Consider the following 17,282-nt stretch of genomic DNA (forward strand, 5'->3'; position numbering starts at 1 on the left):
CCCGGGCTGGGAGCCTGGGGCAGCTCACCCTTGAGGCCCCTCTCCCAGAGTAAAGCCTCAAGAGGCTCTCAGGCCTTACTGCCAGGCTGGGGGCTTCCACCTGTAACTGTCCCACTGTCGGAAGTGCCCAGATCCAGTCCCAGCTCTGGTGTTCCCACTGGGTGACCTTGGGCAAGTTCCTGCACCTGTCTGAGCTCCATCCCTCATCAGGTGTTACTGGTGTCATTACAAGTGGGTCAAGAACTTGGGCCTTGTCAGCAGAAGGCCTGGGGTTGAGCTGTGGCTCTGCCCTCCGCCAGCCTCTGCTGTGTGGCCCTCAGTTTCCTTCCCTGTGAGATGGGTGCAGTCACCCCTGCTCAGGGCCAAGCACCGGGAGCGGCTGTGCCCGAGCGGCTGCCGGACGGCTGGGCCCCTGGCCTCGCCTCAGGCCCACAAGTCAGTGCCGCCCCCCAGCAGCGGGCCTGGCAGCCAGGAGCCCCCCGCGGGGCTGTTGATCTGAGCTGAGCTGAGGACGTGTCCCTGGCTCCCCCTCCAGGACCTCCATCTGCTCAGCTCGCTCCCTGCCGCCTTGCGGCCTTTGTTTTTGTTTTGCCTTCTGGAGCATTAATTTTTTTTCAGGCAGTGAGGTAGATCGATGCCTGTTGAAACTGAGGTTCCGTTTGAGAATGTCAAGCTCATTTTCTTGAGGTTCTTGCCGGGTTAGTTAATGATTCCATGGGCTGAGATTTGCCAGCACTGAGGGGCTGGGGCAGCAGGGTGGGCAGCAATGGTTTAACCACCAAGCGTGCCTTGGGCGCTCCCACCCTGGACCAGTCCACTCCTGCCAGGAGCTCCCTGTCAGACTGTGGGAGGAGATGGGCATGTGTCCAAGAAATTCCAGAAAATGTGTGATTGAGAGCAGCCTTCACGATGCAGCCCAGGAGCCATTCAGCAGAGCCGGGCAGGACATCCGCTCCGTGCAGGCTGCCCTGCCCTCCGGGAGCTGACGTTGGGTCGTCTCAGAAGCAGGTGACCACAGAACGCCATTTGGGCACAGAAGTGTGAACACAGCGCCCTTCGCTCCGAGCTCATTCGTTCAGCAGCCGACAGCCCGCCCCATGCCACGTGCTGGCTGCCCACTGGGACAGGGCGGGGCAGTGCGCTGCAGCCCCCTCCTTCATGGCCTGTCACCCAGGCCCGTCTGTCTGTCTCCCCACTGCAGTACTTTAAGAAGCAGAAGCGGCTCATCCCTGAGAGGACGGTGTGGAAGTACTTCGCACAGCTGTGCAGCGCCGTGGAGCACATGCACTCCCGCCGGGTGATGCACCGAGGTACGGGCTGGCCCCCCTGGGCTGCGGGAGGCCAGGCAGCCTCGGGGCCCCTCCCGGGGATTGGGCCACTTTGTACTCCCCAGACAGGTGGGTGTTGAACATCTTGTCCTCAGGGGAGTCAGAGGGTTGAGCCCAGGGCTTCATTCATGCCGGTTCTCAGACCCCCTAAATACAGGCAAGGTGCTCGACACCCCTGGCCTCCTGTCCCCACACCAGCCACCTTCTCCTTCCCCTGCAGACATCAAGCCTGCCAACGTGTTCATCACAGCCACGGGCATTGTGAAGCTCGGGGACCTCGGCCTGGGCCGCTTCTTCAGCTCCGAGACCACTGCAGCCCACTCCCTAGGTAAGGGGCCTGCCCACGCGTCCCAGCAGCCCCAGGTGGTCCCGTGGGGGTGAACACGCCCCACAGTGCCTTTGCTTAGTGGGTGCAGGAAAGTGCCTTGTCCAACTCCAGACTTCCCTCACTTCCTCAGAAGGGCCTCGGGCTGATCAGGCCCCTTGCGTCCACGCCACTTCACGCCTCCTCCAGGAATGTGGCGAAGCCCACTGCTGGCGTGGGAGCTGTGGGTCTGCTGCCGTGTGAGGCCGTCGTGCCATCTGCTGGTAGCTGTGTAGTGCTCCACACCCGTCCTGTCCTCCTGTGGGGCACGTCTGAGCTGTTTCCTGTTCTTGGCTTTAAACAAGCGATTTAGAAGCTGTGGGTGCTGGTGCTCACCCTGTAGGTGACATTGTAGCTGGACTGTGAAGGGCGACTGGGAGCTGTGGGCAGGGAGGGAGGACCGGGGAGCAGGGGGTGTGAGAGGAGGCAGGAGGCTGGAGCACCCGCGCTCAGTGGGCGCCCCGTCCCAGCAGCGTGGGGGTGCCGAGGGCGCACAAACTTGGTCAGAGATGTGTTTCAGGTCACGCGCAGCAACTGTGAGCTTCAGAATCCACATGCTGGATACATGCATGAATGCAAAATGGGGTGTTGGGCTGTGGGCATTTTTGATTTAATTAGAATATAGAAACCAGCACAGCCCCAGGGGAACAGAGAAGGAAGTAGGGACCCCTGTGCGTTGCAGGGTGCATTGGCACTGAACCTGGGCCGCTCGGGCATGTTCTGCACACACGGGCAGGGCAGACCGCTCTCCCCTGGGCACATTCCGTGCTTTGGGGTGGCGTCTGCAGGGGAGGGCGCACCGGAGCTCACCACCCTGGGTGCTGCCCCAGGCTGGGTGCTGCATCTTCTGGAAGTACAGACCCGGTGCCTTAGAGGCTCTCAGGGTGTAACGCACAATCCAGAGAAGTGCGCTAACTCAGAAATCAGCAGCTCCCAGGTGCTTAAAGGCGTGAGTGCGGGAGTGGCAGAGGGGACACCTGGCCAGGCCCCCTCAGGAGGCGGGCCTATCATAGCTCTTCCTTTAGCTGGAAGGGAACGGTTGTGCGGGACCCCCATCCCCCGAGTCGGGACACTTCACTCAGCCGCAAATAGCCTCAAGGGCCCAAAGGACCCTTCCTTTGTGTGAATGAGAAAGCTGAACTCTAAGGAGCTTAATTTCTAGGAGTGTAATCTTCTACTCACAGAGCAGCTGAGCCAGAACTTGAACACAGGCCTCTCAGCCCAGAGCCCATGCTTCCTCCAGAAGAGTGGGCAGGGGGCTTGGAAGATAGTGCTGGGTCTCTTTCCGGAGCCCAGCCACCGAATCCCCACCCCTGAGGGAAGCCTTGTTTCACTGGTCCCTTAGATCCTTCTATTGTGAAAATCTAAGTGTTTTTTGGTCAGTTTACCTCTCTGGTTTAATAGCTTCAGAAAGGTCATAAATTCAGAGGAAACTGTCAAAGAGAAGAGTTCAAGCCCCTGCCTCCTGTCCCCTGTCAGTCAGGGCTCCCCACTTCTCCTTCCTGTGGTGGAAAAGGCTGTGGCGCTCATCAGAGCCAGTTAAGATCACAGCATTAGGAACCGGCGGAGATGCGGGCTTGTCCGACAGTGTGACTTTATCAGCTTGGACTGGTGCACTTATTATATTAATGAGAAGGAATTGGAACTTGGGGAAAGGCCACCTCGTAAGCCAGGCTCTTCCCAAGGCCTCTGAGCAACCAGCCGACCCCGTGGTGGGTGGAAGGAGCCCTCCTGAAACCTTGTGCCCACATCCAGGCACAGCCGCCGAGCCAAAGGCCTGCACGGACATGCTCGCAGAACCAAGACTGGGCTCCATGACAGTGAAGGTCTGCAAGACTCAGGACGAGGACCCCCCTTCCACAGCGGGTTTCTGCAAACCGCTAGGTCCCATGCTCACGTTCAGTTGGGCAGGAGACGGAACTGCCATTGCACTGTGGTTCAGGAAGGACTGGGGGGCAGGGGCTCCTCTGTACCCTGTACGTGGGTCTGAGTAGTGCATCTGCCGCGTCCAAGCTCACCTCCTCTGGGGCTACTGTGGTGGTGGCCACATTGCCCAGCAACCACCATCTCCTGAGGCTGCTGACCCACCGCAGGGCTTATGCAAATCCCATCTCCTCTTGCCTCTCCCTCCCCCAACCTTCTCCCGCCTCTATTTGCTAACACGAGACTGGCATGAAAGGGCATTAGTCATGCCATGGCCAGGCTGACAGGTGCGGTACCCAGCGGTGGCAGAGCGGCTGCCTCGGTGTCAGGAATAGGAGCCGTAATTAGAGCGCGGAACAGAATGAGCGTCAGACGAATTACCAGGCAGCAGATCATATTTGTCAGGAAGGATTGCATACATAAAAATTAAGTGACAGTACACGCCGGCGTAATGAAAGAAAAATGAAAGATTTGCCTATACACAGCTCACAAGCTACAAGCAAGCGTCTCGCTCCAAGCAACGTTAGCAGCTGCAAGACAAATTGTGGGGCTGGGAGAGCAGGCCCTGCTCATTCGGCCATGGCGACAGGGTGGCCAGGAGCTGGGAGCCGGGGTGGGAGGTAAGGCCGGCCCTCCCCAGAGCCCACCAGAGCCTCACATTGCCCCTCAGCGGCTGGGGAACAGGTCCAGTTGGGGGCGACTCCCATCAGGCACAGTGGTCAGGGCACACTGGCTTGCCCAGCCACCAACTCCCGGCCTGGCCACAGGGAGTACATTTCTGCCTTCTCCATTCCCTGCACTGACTGCCCTGGCCCTGGGGTGGGTGCAGGTGACATGAGATTTTGCAGCCTTCCTTACTTTGAGGGGGCCCCCAGACTGGTGTGGGCACAGTCTCAGGCTGGCATGGTAAGGGGACGGGCAGAACTGCCTCCTGAGGCCCACTGTGTGCTGTGGTGTCCCTAAACTTTGCTGTCCCTAAACTGTGGCTTGAGGAGCCCAGGATCTGATGGGGGCCCAGGGCCGCCTCATCCCCTGCCAGGGCTGCCCTTTACTTTTCTATAGTCACCTATGAGGTGAGTTAACAAAGGACAAGAGCTGTTGGAAAACATTTCACTCTTTAAAAACTCATCCCAACAAGGCTTATCATCTCCATTTGACAGATGAGGAAACCGAGGCTCAGAGAGGCAATACCACACGCCCACAGGATCTGGAGCCCCTCAGGGTGTCAGCTCCTCTCCGGGCACCAGCAGTGTGCTGGGAAGTGGGCTTTGGACCCTGAGGAGCTGCCTGGGTGTGGGAACACCAGGGGTCTGAGTCCCGGCCACTTGGGGAAAAACCCGCCCAGCCTCACAGTGTGGGGGGCATGGGACTTGGGGCTTGTCCCAGGCCACAGGGTAGGAGGACAGAGCCCCTCTTCTTGTCGTGCCAACACTCCCACACGTGTGCCCACACTGGGCACCAGGTGGGCTCCAGGGAACATTTGCTGTGTGAGTGCCCCTGGGGACCCATCAGTGTGGGTACAGAGCACTGTGCAGATGTGCCCGGGCCTCCTCCCACCTGTCCCAGCAGCCCAGGACGCCTGGGAACAGTTGGCCCAGAAAACTGCTCCAGCAGGCAGATCCTAGGCTCTGAGCACTGGCACCTGGCTGGCGAGCGAGTGGTGCCTGGCTTTTCTGCCGTGTCACAAACTGTTAGAATGAGACCCACTGACAGCAGAGAGGGAAGGAGAGGGTCTCAAGGGGGACAGCACCTGAGGACTTGATCTGGCCTAGGAAGCAAGCTGCAGCCCCTCCATTTGTCCACTCGTTCCCTCAGGAAGGATCTGCGCCAGGCCCAGCCGCTCACCAGGAAGGCCTCGCCCTCTGGAATTTACCAGGAGTGGGTGGGGATCAATTTAGAGTCTTCACTGTGAACCAAGCACCATTCTAATAACCATGTCCCAAGTATTCCCTCCTTCCATGCTCCCGCCTCCGCGGGGGTGGGAATCATCACAGCCAGTTAACCGGAGGATGCCCAGGTGCAGGAGGTGCGCGCCTACGCGAGGCCAGGTGGTGGGCTGCCCGCAGGTGGTGGGCCTGGCGGGTGAGGGCGCATTTCCCAGACTCCCTGCGCCAGCGCCGGTTGGGCCCTCATTCCTGGAGACCCCACGGTGCTGCCGAGTCGCAGAATTCTGTGCTGAGTTTCACCTCTGTGACACACGCAATGTGGGAACTGGGAATAGCAGGCATTTCTGCAGATGTGAATGGCCTGTAGGTCAGTGTTGATAAAAGCACAGTTTTTCAGTGTCGCTGCTTCTCCTGAGGTCTGTGTGTAACCAGCACAGGGTGGGGTGGGAATAATTTCAGGAGGACTTGGGAACAAGTGGTGACACGGGTGGGCGCTGTTGCCCAAAGGAGAGTGTGGAGAGGCCTTGGATGCCAGGCTGAGGACCCGGCCTTTCTCCCTCGGGTGATGAGCCCATCAGGCCTGGAGGGCAGGGGCAGGCTTCTGCCTTGGCGGGGAGGACGCGTGGGCAGGCCAGGGAGGGGCGGCAGCAGCGGTCAAGAGGGGAGCACCGCCAGGCTGCAGGGCCTGACGGGATGCTGGGGATCGGGGCACTTGCACAGGACAGGTCACACGCCCAGCACAGAGGAAGCCTTGCTGAGTTCCAGAGCCCGGTCTTCCCCGGCTGCTTTGTCTTCCCCTGTTCTCTTGGCCACCCTCAGCCCCCTGTCCTCAGCTCACCCTCTCCCTCCCAGGGGTCTGTGGGAAGTGGACCCTGTGCCCCGTTTTCCAGAGAGGGAGACACAAGCTCCAAAGGTGGGGGGAGCGCCGCAGGGACCACCAGGTTCAAGCCCTCTGCTCCACAGATGGGAAGCCGAGGCGGAGGGAGAGTCTCAGGTTCAGGGGGTGGGCCCTGCACATGCCCCGGGGGCACCCCATGTCTCTCCAGGCATTTTCAAAACCTCCCGTTGGGGAATAAGCACAATCTCTCCTTCATGGGAAATATTTGCCTTTTTCATATCTAACGAACATGTTTCAAACACTGTGAGCATTTCAACTCAGGGCCCGGTTTGTTTTGACAGGACAGCACGTCTCAGGAAGCGGGGCCCTTTAATCAGCCTCCTGTTTTGAGGTCCCACGTTCTCCTCTGATATCTGCCTGGTGTGAAATCGGGGAACTATTGGTAAAGCCGGGAAGGTCAGAGTGTGGGCCCCTCTCTCAGCACCTGCCCCCACAGCGAGAAGGGGTTGCCCGGGTGGCGGGCAGGTGGGGAGCTTGCTGGAAGGGGGGTTGAAGCAGCTCCAGGAGATGGTGCCGCGGCCCTGCTGGCCCGCAAGTGCCCCCCAAGGCCCCCTGAGGCAGGCAAGGGGCCAGGCCCCCCAAGTGGCCCTCGGGGCACCTCGTCTTGCCGGCTTCTCCTTCTGCAGAGTCACCGCTCCCCTGGGGCCTGGGGCCACATCCTCCAGGGCCTACTGCAAACCTGGAGCTTCTTTGAAGTCTCTCATTTCATCTCCAGAACCCATGCAAGTCGTGCACTATGCTGTATAACGCTTGAGTATTTGTTTTTGGTATAAAAGTCGGGTTTTATAGACTTATTCTCAGGGAAAGCTGGTAGAACAGGAAGAGGTGCTGTGTTCCCCCCCTGCACAAGTTGAGGACCCCTCCAATGAGGCAGAGGACCCCAACTTTAAGACAAGCAGGCCAAGGGGGGAGCAGCCCCTCTGCTGGGCCAGGGGACTGGAGAATCTGTCAGAGGTGGAATCACGAGGACCCAGTGCCCAGCAGGGACAGGCCAAACCTCCCTCAGTGCTTCATAAATTCACCTGTTCATAGATGCTTCTGAGCATCTGAAACAATGAGAGTGGGTGGGGCTCTGTATAGCTCCTCTCAGACTGTCACATGCAGCTTGTGAGAGATGCAGGCGTCCAAACCCCAGCCTGGAGATCTTACGCCACAGGTCTGGGGTTGGGCCAGGATCCAGACCTAAGTCCCTCCAGGTGGTTTGACTGCAGCCACTGAGCAGTCCAGCCTTTCCTTGATCAGCTGGCTGCTCTGGACACTTCCTGGGACAGGCAACTCACTACCTCCTGATGGACCCACACCCAGGAGGGCCCCACACAGTGTCAGGGCTCAGCTAACATTGGGTGCAGGTGGACAGATGGACAGGTGGATGGTTGGATGGATGCATGCATGCATGGGTGGGTGATGGACTAGTGACTGGATAGGTGAGCAGACAATGGACGGAGGGGTGATGGGTGGACAGGCTGACGGAGGAACGGCACCTGCGCACTGGCATCGTAGAACACCCAAATCACATTTGGGTTCTTGCCTTTTCCTTCCACACCAGAGGGAACTGGGCAAAGGCAGACAGGGCAGTGATGCGGTGGACAGCTGGGGTGGTGAGTGCAAGGGAAGGGTAGTGGTGCCCCCTTACCTCGCTCTCCCGTGTGCCCCAGGGCTCTCACCATGAGCAGGGCAGGGGCAGGGGTCTGCAGGGAGAAGGTGGTGACAACTGGACATTCAGGCCCCACTGAGCAGCCAGCTCTGCGGTTTAACTGGACCTTAAAGGCGCTCACCAGGAGGCAGAGGGCGCAGCCTCTGTGAAGGCACGGAGGCGAGTTGAGGAGCAGGCTGGGGTGGCAGGGGTGGGAGGCCCAAGCAGTGGGGGCTGGCACCCAACGCCCCCACTTTCAGGTGGGCCTGGCCACTCTGCAGCCATGTCTCCTGGGAGTCCCTCCCGTGGGGGCCCGCTTGGGGTTAAAGTGAGCAAAGTACAGGCTGAGGGTGGCGAGAGGTGTCAGGGCCAGCGCCCACTCCCAGCCACAGTGGGCTTGGCCAGGGTCTTAGGGGTGCCCTCCTGAGGACAGGGCCTCCCAGCTCCCATCCCTTCCCACACTGTCTTTGTGTGCACCCCACAAGCCCCCAAAGCTGTTCGGTGTGGGAGACAGGTCTCGCCTCACAGGCACGGCCATCCACAGCACCCAGGGGCCAGAATCGCTTAGAGTTGGGTCTGAGGTTCCTACCGTCGCCTGAGAGCTGTTTGGATGTCATCCTATGCTTCGGATATGATACGCCATCCCTTTCACACTTGCCCCCTCATGACCAAAATTGCTACTTGAAGCTTACAGAATCCCACACGATTCATGCATTGACTGACAGCTCTTTCTTCTGAGTGGCAGTTAGCCCCCTGAGTTCAGCCATAAAGTATGCATATAGGATGACACATTCCTGAAAACATGGATTTAAGTGATGGCTGCTACCCCTGTTTAGGGATATTACCATCAGAGGGCGCTTGGTGTCCTGATAAAGCAGTCATCCAGGAGTCCCTCTGGGGCAGCCATCAGTGAAGTAAACAGTGCGTTAGGCTGCAAGACAGAAGCGTTAACACTGCCTCACTGTCTGAATGCATCTGGCTGGGGTCTCTGATCAGGCGGAGCTGGCCTGGAAGCCTCCCCCTGCGAGCTGACCCTGTGCGGGGCGCTGAGGCGCTGCTGAACAAGGTCCTGTTCACACCCAAAGCAGGGGTTCCAGCACCACCGATGGCCGCTCCCTGTTGGGCATGACAGAATTTCTCATCCATCTCTGGTGAGATGAGAAAAACAAGATAATTGTTTTCAAACAGGTGGACTTTTTCAATGTAAAAGACTGTCCTTTATTTTGAAGTTGTTTTCTACTTATTTCAGTGTTAAACTCTCTTGTCTTTTTAAAATAGTAGTGACACTAAATGGCAGTTGGGGTTGTGTGTTTTTTTAAACACACTTACTTGGCAAAAATAAGTTACCCACATTGTGTTTGCCCTGAGATGTCTCTGGGCCATGAATTTCTGAAATCTGGCCCCCTGCTTTGGGGTGCTCATTGCTTTCTGACTGCAGCTCACCCAACAGCCTGCCCCCCAGGGCCCCATGCATTTCGGTGGTGCTGGATGAGCCCCCTCCCTAGGACTGTAAGCCGCACCTCAGGCTCAGCCCCTGCCACGCTGGACTCCAGCTCCCTAGGCAGACTGGTGAGAATAACAGCAGCCATTGTCACATTCACTGCAGGCCAGGGAAAATATCCTCTGTATAGCAACCTTTAAAACCTAGTCCTAAAACTTCTAGAACAGTTCTCCCAAAGGAATCAGAATCCCAGGTTACAAATGTGGATTCCTGGGCCCCAGCACAGCCCTGCCAAGTCAGCCCCTCTGCTGCAGCTTGCCTGCCTCTGGTGACCAGGAGCTCAGTCCCTTTCTGGAACTCCTCCTGGCTTTGCACAAGCCCAGATCTGCAAAAGTGCTCCCCCTTTGCCCAGGACGGCCCTACATGGAGTGGAAGGTCAGGGCACATCCCTCCACAGTTTCCTGAAGTGTTGACCTTTCCTTGGGGCAGAAGAGGGACCACCAGATGAATCCCCACAGTCTTTGAGCTTTCTCATCCTCACCATTGAAAACCCTTTTTCTTTTGTGCTTTTTAATTGAGATAAGGTGGACATACGGTACAGCTCCCGTGAGCCTTTTCCTGATCACTGCCTGCACAGCGTAGTGTTTTCTTGATAAAAATGGAGCCAAGTCCAGAGAAAGACAAGTACCAAGTGATCTTACTCATCTGTGGAGTATAACAACAGAGCAAAACTGAAGGAACAAAACAGCCACAGACTCACGGACTCCAGGAAGGGACTAGCGGTTACCAAAGGGGAGGGGTGGGGAGGGGTTGGGGAGGGAGGGAGAAGGGGATTGAGGGGCACTACGATCAGTACTCGCAATATAGGCAGGTCACAGGGAAGGCAGTACAGCACAGAGAAGACAAGCAATGACGCTGCAGCATCCTACTGCGCTGACGGTGACTGCAGTGGTGGGGTCGGTGGGGGGACTTGGTAATATGGGTGAATATTGAAACCACAATGTTGCTCATGTGAAACCTTCGTAAGATTATATATCAATGATACTTTAATTTTTAAAAAATGGAGCCAGTTTGGGCATGCACTTCTGTGCTTGCTTTCACTCAACATTGTGTCTATGAGATTGACCCATTTTGTTGCATGTACCTGAGGTTTGTTCTTTTTCACTGCTGTTTAGTATCCCATTGTGTGACTAGACCAGGTTAGACTAGATTTTCGTGTAATCATTCTACACTGACATTTGTTTCCAGTTTCTGGCTATTACAGATGAAGCCACTCTGCACATTCTTCATCATGTCCTTTGCTGGACAGAAGCACTCGCTTCTCCCGGGCGTAGACCGGGGAGTGGAATTGCTGGGTGATGCTCTCGGCAGCGTGCCGCTGTAGTAGATGCTGCTGAATGGTTTTCCGAGGTGGTTGTACCACTTTTCATCCCCATCAGCAACACGTGGGGGTCCCACCGATCACACATCACCAACTTTGGTGTGCGGTCGTCTTTTTAACTTTAACCATTCAGTGGTAGTAGCGACTTGTGCTTTTCATTTGCATTATCCTGATGTGTGATGAGAAAAAGAGATCATGTCATGGGCTTATTGGCCAGTTGGCTATTTTCTTTTGTGGAAGGCCCCTTCTAGCCTTTTGCTAATTTGAGGGAGAGTGTTGTCTTTTACTTAGTGATTTATAGAAGTTTTTAAGTATATTCTATTAGGTTGTCATGGGATATGTGTTGTGACTATTACTCCCAGTCCGCAGCTCACCTGTCAAATCTCCAGATGGTCTTTTGTGAACTGAAGGTCTTCATTTTAATGAAGTCTGAATTACCATTATCAATCTTTTTGTGTCTGATTAGTGTCTTTTCTGTCCTGCTTGAGAAACCTCAGCCAACCCCCAGTCTGCCATGCTCATCAGTGCCAGCCAAGGTTGGTGGCTAAGAGCTCTGTTTCTGAAGCCCAGAAGATCCAGGTTTACCCCCTCAGTCCTGCCACTTTTCTGAGCCTCAGTTTCCCTGTCTGTAAAGTGGGGATGCCTTCTCACGGGGCAGTTTGGAACAAGAGTGAGCTTATGTGTGTGACATGCTCGGTCAACGCTTACAGGCTTTGCGCTGCTGAGCGCCTTGCGGGGACCCTTCCGGATTCAGGCAGTCAGCTGAAAAGGTGTTCCAGCTGCTGGCCATTGTGTCCCACTCCCCTGGGCAGTTGGCAGAAACACTCAGCCCAGCTGCCTACCCCCAGACGGACTCTTACCTGGGTAGGTCCCTGTCCCCAGGGGCTCCTAGTGCCCTGCCGGTATGGGAACTTCCAGCCTGACCCAGCCCACTCATCTGACAAAGGAAGGGACAGGAGGGGTGCCCCGGGTCCCAGCAGAACTGAGGCCCAGCCTCTTTCCAGCCCTGAGCCTTCTCCCCACCCCACGTCCTGTCCCTTCACAGAGGGTAAGCACCCACCCTGTTGCTGTGTTTCAGTGGGGACGCCATACTACATGTCACCAGAGAGGATCCACGAGAATGGCTACAACTTCAAGTCTGACATCTGGTCTCTGGGCTGTTTGCTGTACGAGGTGAGCATCTGGTGGGGCCTGTGTGCCAGGCACCCAGTGGGGCAGGGCTCACCCCACCAGCTCAGAAGGAAAGAAAGTTAGAACTTTCTATGAGATTGAAATTTGGATCCCTTTGCAAAGTTTAAACTTCACAGCATTTTTCTTTATAAGCCAGTGGCCTGCTATTAATAACAGACATTTCATTTTAAAAGCGTGGCCTCATGATTAAAGAGGATGCTAAGTGGGTCTTTGGCTCCCTGTGGCATTTGCACCTGGGACATCCCCCCTTCTCCCTGGAGGTCAAGGTGACCCACAGGGACATCCTGAAGGTCTGTGGGTAAGACCCTGAAATCAGAGATGGGGAGCCCACCTGCTTTCTGGGACTCCACGGGGGTGTCTGTTGTGGGAGGAATTCTTTTAAAGTGCACCAAAAGGGAGCAGGGAGGGTGAGGGGCACCCTCCAGGGTGGCTGCAGTGGATGGGGGTGCAGAGCACTTCCTGGCCCCCACGGATGAAAGTGGCCTGAGCTGTGTATCCTCCCCACACCCCTGCCTCTCCGCAGCCTGGCTGCTGGGTGGTTAGGGAGCTGGGAGGGTGGGGGTGAGCGTGGGAAGGACAGTGGGTGCAGGAAGGAATGTGGAGGGAAATCTGCGACTTTAGCAACAGAAGGAAAGACAGTGAGAACGCATCTCCTCAGCCAGGACAACAGGAAAGGCACTGCTGGGACTGGGTACACCATGTGCCTGCACGTTCATAATTGCCCCAGAGACATGTTTTGTTTTGCTGAGAATGAATTAAAAGCAGGCGAAGCCTGGGGACTGGGCCGAAGCGGAGTCGCTGGGCCTCACGGAACCTCTGTGGTGCTGGTGTTTGCCGCCCGGGATGCATCACGGCCAGGGTCTCCAGCCATCCCTCGCAGCCCACTTTTTGGGGTGAACACCATGGCCACCAGGGCTGCCAAGGCCAGTGACAGAGCCAGGCCCAGTCACATGCCAACCCGGTTTCCTGCTTGGGGCGGCGTCATCAGTGCCCTGCCCCCACCTGGCCCGGGGCCTGGCCCACCTCTGAGTGGGCATCGGCCACCGCAGTGTCCGTCCTGAGGGGAGGAGGCTGCTGCACTGCGTCTCCCCCGGGTCAAGCCAATGCCCTCAGTGTAGCAGGCTCTCAGCACCACACAGTTCTGACTTGGAGTGTGTGTGTGAGGGAGTGTGCACACACAGCTAGGTCTTGGTGGGGTGATTTGGTGCGGGAGGTGCAGGGTCCTGGCAAGAGCCCAGACTTTGGTCAGAAGGACCTGGGTTTATAGCTCAGCTCCCCACTCACCTGCTGAAGGCCTCGGGGCAAGCCAGCGCCTTGTCCAGAGCTCCAGTGGCTGCAGCATAATACGGGGTCCTACCCTGCCTTGTCGTGAGGTAGGAACTGCACCTGGCTCAGAGAAGGTCCTCAGGCAATGGAGGGCAGCCCGTGCAGGCCGAGTGGCTGGTTTGCTGCCTGCCTCTGGTGGGGAGGCAGGACATGCAGCCAGGCCGGTTTCCCTTTTTGCTTTGGCCTGTGGGAAACCAAAGTTCAGCTTGGTTTCTGTCTCTGTGAAGGACTCAGCTTTGTCCTCTGCCCTCATGAATGTGGTCCCTGATTCGGATGGTTTGTTCCTCTTAGTTTTCCATTCTGGATTTGGGATTTCTGCAGGCTGCTTCCTGCCTCTGTGAACCCAGAGGGTCTCCAAACGTAAACAAACAGACACACATGCCAAGTGGGGTGTGCCAGGGCCGCGCTCATCTCCCCAGGGCAGGCTGGGAGGCCAGCAGCTGGTTCCCTGTGTGTGTGCCAAGCCTCCGCAGGAGAGCCGGCCCTGACCCCCGTGCGAGCCTTTGTGTCAGCTCTTAGACGCAGAGGCAGCCTGCGCCCGCCGCCCGCCACGCCGCCTCGCTGGACTCCGGGTCAGGCAGTCCTCCCAGTTCTCGCCGGGGGCACCCAAACGCATGTCTAGCGAAGCAGCGCCCGTGTTAGTGGCTCCCCAGCACGTCGGCTGTGGTCCAGCCGAGCTGACTGGCTTGTTGGCAGTGCGTGGGGCCGTGCGGCTAGCAGCCAGGGAGAGGCACATCGGCAGTGGGAAGTCAGTAAAATTAATCAGGTCCTGCGGGCATTGATGTTCTCAGCGACAGCGGGCACTGATCTAAACCTAATGGCCCTGGGCCTCCCACAGAAGAGGGCTTGGAGGGTGACCTGGCTGGCCATGGCCAGCTGGCCCTTGTGAGGGCGGCAGGCAGGGGAGCTCTGCCTCGGGCTGCACCCTCCTCCCTATGCTCCCAGCCCTGCAGGGGAGCGGGTGTTTTCCCAGCAGATGGGGAGGGAGACGCATCTGAGCCCAGGGCTTGGTAATTGGAAGGGAACGCCTGGAGCTCCCACTGCACAGCCTCTGGTGTGTGCCAGGGGCACCAGCCTGCAGGCTGTCACAGAGGCTTCCACCCACCCGCTCCAGACCATGTCTGAGGGTCCCACATGGCCCAGTGGAGCACACGTGCACCAGGGCAGCCTGGGCCCGAGGCGACCCGGAGCCAGGGAACCTGGCCCTGTAAGGGTAGGCCTGCCCTTCCCCAAGCCCAGCATGGGTTGGAAGTCTCAAAAGCCCCACCTCCGAGGCTGCTGCAATGGATTACCACGACGCTGATGGCCTCGGACAGCATACAACTCTGTTCTGGAGGCCAGAGCACAAAACCAGTGTCAGTGGACCAATGGCCAGGAGTCAGCAAGGCAGGTTCCTTCTGCAGGTTCACAGGAAGTCCGTCTCCTGCCTTTTCCACGCTGAGTGGAAAGGCTGCCACATTCCTCGGCTCATGGCCCCTTCCTCGTACCACTCCGTCAGTGCACCTCTTCTTTTCTAGTCAGCCCTCCTTGGGCCCCCTCTTGGAAGACACCTGTGATCTCATTTAGGGCCCACCTGGACCACCTGGGACCCCCATCTGGGGATTTTTAATCATACCTGCCAAATTCTTTTTGCCATAGGAAGATAACAGGTTGACAGTCCCCAAGGATTAGGATGCGGATGTGTTTAGGGCTCTTTACTCAGCCTACCACACTCCCTTTCACCTGGGTGTCCAGATGTCTCCTGGGAACCTCCTGAGGTCGCTTCAAGATGCTGATTTTGAACCTAGGAAGGAGCTGCCATAAAGCGCTGGACCCGGCCTGTGCCCCTCGGGGCGCCATGTGGGATCTGTCCGAAGGAGGTCGGCGTCAGGAGAAAGAGACCAAGCAGGTCAGCAGCTGGGAGTAGCAGTGCCCTGGACATCAGAGTGAATCACAGGAAACACACCAGGCTGGTCCCAGTCTTGCTGTAAGGGAGGAAACTGAGGCTCAGGGAGGTGAGAGACTTTCCAGGGTCATGTGCCAAGGAAGCACCCAAGACGGGCACTGGTCCCCAGGCTGTTTGTGCCAGCCCACCCTCCTGTGCACGGGATCCACATCCTGGCCCAAAGCAGGCGGGACATGGGGTCTTTCTGGAGACAGGGGCTCTGGGCTCTCTCCTTCACTCCTGCCACCAGCGTGGGCATGACCGTGGCAGAGAGAGACGCCAGGCCTCTGCCCAGAGCCCCTGAGGGCCAGGCAAGGTTGTGAGAAGCTCCAAGCTACTTTGGCAGCCCTCATCTGCTCCGGGAGCTCCCAGAAGAGACACCTGAGCTTGGCCATGCTGGAAGGCCCGGTGCCTTCTTCTCATTACCCAGCCCCACGGAGGCGCCCAGTGGACTCTGCAGCATCTACTTACTTACATGGACGCCGAGGGAATTGGCTGGTTCGGTGCCAGCCCCAGGACCTTCGGCAGGGGGCCTCAGGGAGCCTAAGTGGGACAGACCCAGTGGGAAAGCAGGCTGGGGCCAGTGATCAGCTGTGCCTAAGATCCACAAAAACCCCATTTTGGAATTCTGGCTTGAGCAGAAGGATGGTCTGGATACCCCCACCTCATGGGGGAACAAGGCTCAGACTGCGTGGCAATTTGTCCCTGACCCCAGCCCTCACTCCAGGGCATGCTGAGTGACAAGATGGGTGTCTGAGTCCCTGACAGGGCAGGAGCCAAGGGCAATCGCTGCCCTCTCAGAAGTCCCAGCAGGGCAAGTGCCCAGACTCTCCCAGTCCCCTGGCTTTATGCCATCCTAGTAAGACCAGAGGAGAAGGTCTGCAATTGAGGAGCAGTGCTCAGAGCCATGGCTCTGGCAGCTCTGAGACAACAGCCAGAAACAGCAATTTCTCCTGTGCTTCAACCAATCAGAGATGGGTGGTCACCGCTATGGGATCTCACCATGCAGAAAATCATTCTGATCCCCAGCAGCCCAGAGGCAGCCCAGTGCCCTGATCTGGGCGGAAGGCCTGGGGCCAGCAGCTGGAGGGGGCGCAGGGGTGTGCTGCTTCTGCTAGACTGCATTTATGGGTGGAGAAGCCGCTGTTGCCAGGAAGGACGAGAGGGCTCCCCGGGCTTGGCCCGCTGCTGACCCCGTTCAAAAACCTTTTCAAAACTGTGGAGAGGGTGCCAGGGAGGAGGGAGAAATGATCTGAAGGGGATGATGCTCACCCCCCACCAACTTCTGGGGCCCTTTCAGAATCGCAAAGAGCAAGATTTGTGCAAATCCGATCAGATTGGCTTATTGAAAGGATCATCCACTTCCTCTCCCAGGTCAGACACATGAAACACCGGGACCTGCATTAGTGGGGCCAGTATTTAAATGTCCTTTCTACTCTGAACAGAAACATTTTCCAGGAAAAGCCATCTTAATCCTCCAGCCAGGACTCAGGGCACCCACATCACCCCGGGTGCCTGCCCCGGGGCCTCAGCTGCTCTCTGCTGTGGTAACAGATGTTGTTTTGAAACTGCCCAATTAACCCTTTGCACCCGAGCTTCTCGCTTTAACTGTTGGAAATGCATCGGCCCAAGTGATGCCATTTTGCGCACCCAGAGTAGTAAAGCTGGCAGAGCCTGCAGTGGGCAGGGTTTCTGCACACTCATCCCTCCCTGCCAAGTGCCTGGATGTGTTCCACAGTCCACACGGGTTCCCAGCCCTCCAGAGCCCCTGATCACAGATGAGGCCGGCCCTAAACACCCCCCTGAAAGCCCTCAGTACGGCTCAGGCACCGCCCTGGGTCAGAGGAAACCCCAGTCTCCAGGCCACACTCTGCTGCCCTCCCCAAAGGCCATTTGTAAACCCAAGGATGTTGCTTCGGCTCTGAAGTCCCCTGGACCCTTCTGGAGGCAGGCCTTGCTCTTGGAGGCACCAGCCCTGCTCCTGGTC

General features: G+C 57.6%; 1 protein-coding gene across 2 annotated transcripts in view; it reads left to right on the top strand.

The window, feature by feature from the left end:
- Window positions 1-17,282, top strand: part of NEK6 (NIMA related kinase 6) — a 79,424-nt gene that overhangs the window by 55,931 nt on the left and 6,211 nt on the right. Inside the window, exons 6-8 of one of the 2 annotated variants that reach the window (XM_036913977.2) lie at window positions 1,202-1,310; window positions 1,549-1,656; window positions 11,900-12,027. In XM_036913977.2, coding sequence (XP_036769872.1) covers window positions 1,202-1,310; window positions 1,549-1,656; window positions 11,900-12,027 — 345 coding nt within the window. The remainder of the gene's footprint in view (window positions 1-1,201; window positions 1,311-1,548; window positions 1,657-11,899; window positions 12,028-17,282) is intronic. The other variant, XM_036913976.2, reaches the window with a different exon arrangement.

Source organism: Manis pentadactyla, chromosome 3, assembly GCF_030020395.1.
Source record: "Manis pentadactyla isolate mManPen7 chromosome 3, mManPen7.hap1, whole genome shotgun sequence".
NCBI classification, from domain to species: domain Eukaryota; kingdom Metazoa; phylum Chordata; class Mammalia; order Pholidota; family Manidae; genus Manis; species Manis pentadactyla.